We start from the raw sequence: 2,488 nt of genomic DNA, 5'->3' as shown, positions 1-2,488 counted from the left end.
CATTTCTTTGTCTCAGTGGCGTTACCGTAGTGTGATGTCATCACTAGTCTCAAGCGGATCCTGCAAGCCGAGCACATGTGGTACCTACACCGGATTCGGGCCGGGGCCTTGACTTTGACCCGTGCATTAGGACAACCCCCAGTGGGTCTTCCAGCTTTGCTCTGATGGGGTTCTGGCTCACCTTGAGGAAGGCCTCCTTCTGCTCCAGGTGCTTGCTGATCATTGGGGTGACGTGGTCCGTTTCACAGTTGGGACCCAGCTTGTCTCCGCCCCCGCACCAGTCCTCCTCTCTCTTGTACTCCTGCTCCAGGCTCTCCAGCACACTGCAAACCTTCACAGACAACAAACGCGGCCCGTCACACACGGCTGTAGCTCCGTGGAGAACCGAACCGAGTCGATCCCTCTACCTGCTCAGAGGTCTTGAAGAAGGCCACGGAGGCGTTGACCAGCTTGAGCCGATCCTCCATCTTCAGCATGAGCTGCTGCCAGTGGGAAGCCACGTTCTCCGCACAGTCTCGGATCAGGTCGGTGTCGTAGTGGTTGGCCTGGAGTAAAGCCTCTGCCTTCTGCTGGACCTGCAGAGCACTCTGGTGGGTTTTCTGCAAGACGAGATCAACCAGTCAGAACCAGATTAAAGAGCAGAGACCTGAACCAGAGGACACGGCGTTTATCACCTCAATGGCATGTTGGAACTGCTCGTGCTCGCGCTGCAGCTGCTCGGCTTCCTGCAGGCAGCTGGCTGTGATGACGCCGGCGTTCAGCATCGACTCGCCGTTACGAATCCAGCCCAGAACCTTTAGCAGAAGGAAGGACGCCGTCGCTTCAGACTCCGTTTGAGGTTTCAATCAGCGGACGTGTGCGACAGTCGTACCTGCTTGACCTCAGCCTGCAGGTGTCTCAGCTGCACACACTGCTCCAAGTGTCTGCGGTGCCGCTCGGCTGCTAAATCCAGCTCCTGCTGCTTGTCGTGGAGGAATTCCAGCAGTTCTCGGACCCGAGTGGCCATGTCCACATCGCGATCGCAGAGCAGCACGACACCTGAGGAGACGGGGAACCAAGTCAGCCTCGAGTCAGCTACGCTTCTTCAGATTTAGTGCTGTGTGACGTGATAGTTTACAGCCAAGTAAGAATTGATTTATTTGACTCTTTATTTGATTCTTCTAGAACAGGAGTGTCAAACTCAATCACACATCAGGTCGAACAGGATAAACATTTACTGAACACATAAAACGAAATTTTTAAACTTTAAACTTTTTGACATAATTATGAACTAGATATATATCATTACCTGTGATAATACTACTGTGAATGCTTTAAGCTGAATGTGGCCACAAGATGCTAGTACTGATAGCTGAAGATGCTGAATTTGAAAGCTAAAAACGCTGAAGCTGATAGCTGAAAATGCTGAAGCTGAAAAGCTGAAAAAAAGCTGAAGCTGATAACAGCTAAATTATTAGCTAAATGCTAAATTAGCCTAAAAAAAGCCTAAATTAGCCAAAACAGCTAGAATGTAGTTGGAATATTAGCTAAACTTCAAATGTCAATGTAAATGTCAAAATAGTCCAAAAGTATAGCAGAATGTCAATTTTAAAAACTTTTAAACCATAACTTTTTAACATAATTATGAATAATAAAAAGGCAGGAATATTATTCCAGAATAAATCAACTTAAACCTTAAATAACTTTTAATATTTTACTCTCTGTAAAAATGTATTTTGTCAAAATTATACAAGTTATAAATAAGCGCAAGATAACATCAGACCATTAATAACAATATAATAAAATGATCTGGAGGGCCGGATCTGGCCCCCGGACCTTGACTTTGACACGTTCTAGAACCACCTCAGGACACACATGGGGCATAACGTGATAGAAGCTTATTTCCACAGGGAGAACTAGAGCATGCGCACCAGAAGCCTGGAAGTCGTTGACAAAGTGCAGCAGCTCTTGTCCCTGATGGATGACATCGAAGGTGAGGTTGTTCATGGTCAGGGCCTTGTCGGCGTGGTGCTGCAGCCTCTGCTCCGCCACCGTCAGGTCCTCCGTGTCAAAATCATTCATCTGACCCGTCAGCTCCTCGTTCCACGACTCCAGGTCAGAGATGATCTACGAAAAAAATGATGATTTCATTATTTTTAAACATTTCAAACTCATCTACTAATATTTAAAGTCTCACGCCGACTATTATTTCATCTGTTGTAAAATCGTTCCCAGTGGTCTTTAAATTAAAAAGATGCCATTTTTAGTCAAAATTAAAAATAAAAAAAACGTTGTTTTCTAGGACAATTTCTGCGGAGCAGCAGGAGCTCATTAGAAATTTATCTACATGTTGTGGGCGGGGAGTAACCCTCAGCTGACATCCCATCATCCCTTTGAGTACACTTTCACCTGCTAACATCAGAGTGCAACAAAATCCTTATATATCAGAGCTATCCAGCCGTAGAGTTCTGATCCAGATTCCAGCTCAGACAAAGAAAACAGAGACGTT

The 2,488-nt window shown here is 46.0% G+C and overlaps 1 protein-coding gene across 1 annotated transcript; it reads right to left on the bottom strand.

Moving 5' to 3' along the window:
• Nucleotides 1–88: 88 nt before the first annotated feature.
• Nucleotides 89–2,106, bottom strand: LOC112141974 (triple functional domain protein-like; the record flags this gene model as incomplete). The annotated part of the gene is made up of 5 exons (XM_024265191.2): nucleotides 89–331; nucleotides 408–599; nucleotides 675–794; nucleotides 872–1,038; nucleotides 1,911–2,106. Coding segments are annotated over 5 exons (918 nt in total), but the record flags the coding sequence as incomplete, so codon positions are not given.
• Nucleotides 2,107–2,488: the final 382 nt, after the last annotated feature.

Source organism: Oryzias melastigma, unplaced genomic scaffold (genome assembly GCF_002922805.2).
Source record: "Oryzias melastigma strain HK-1 unplaced genomic scaffold, ASM292280v2 sc03203, whole genome shotgun sequence".
Classification (NCBI taxonomy): domain Eukaryota; kingdom Metazoa; phylum Chordata; class Actinopteri; order Beloniformes; family Adrianichthyidae; genus Oryzias; species Oryzias melastigma.
This window is presented reverse-complemented; position numbering and strand designations above follow the sequence as displayed.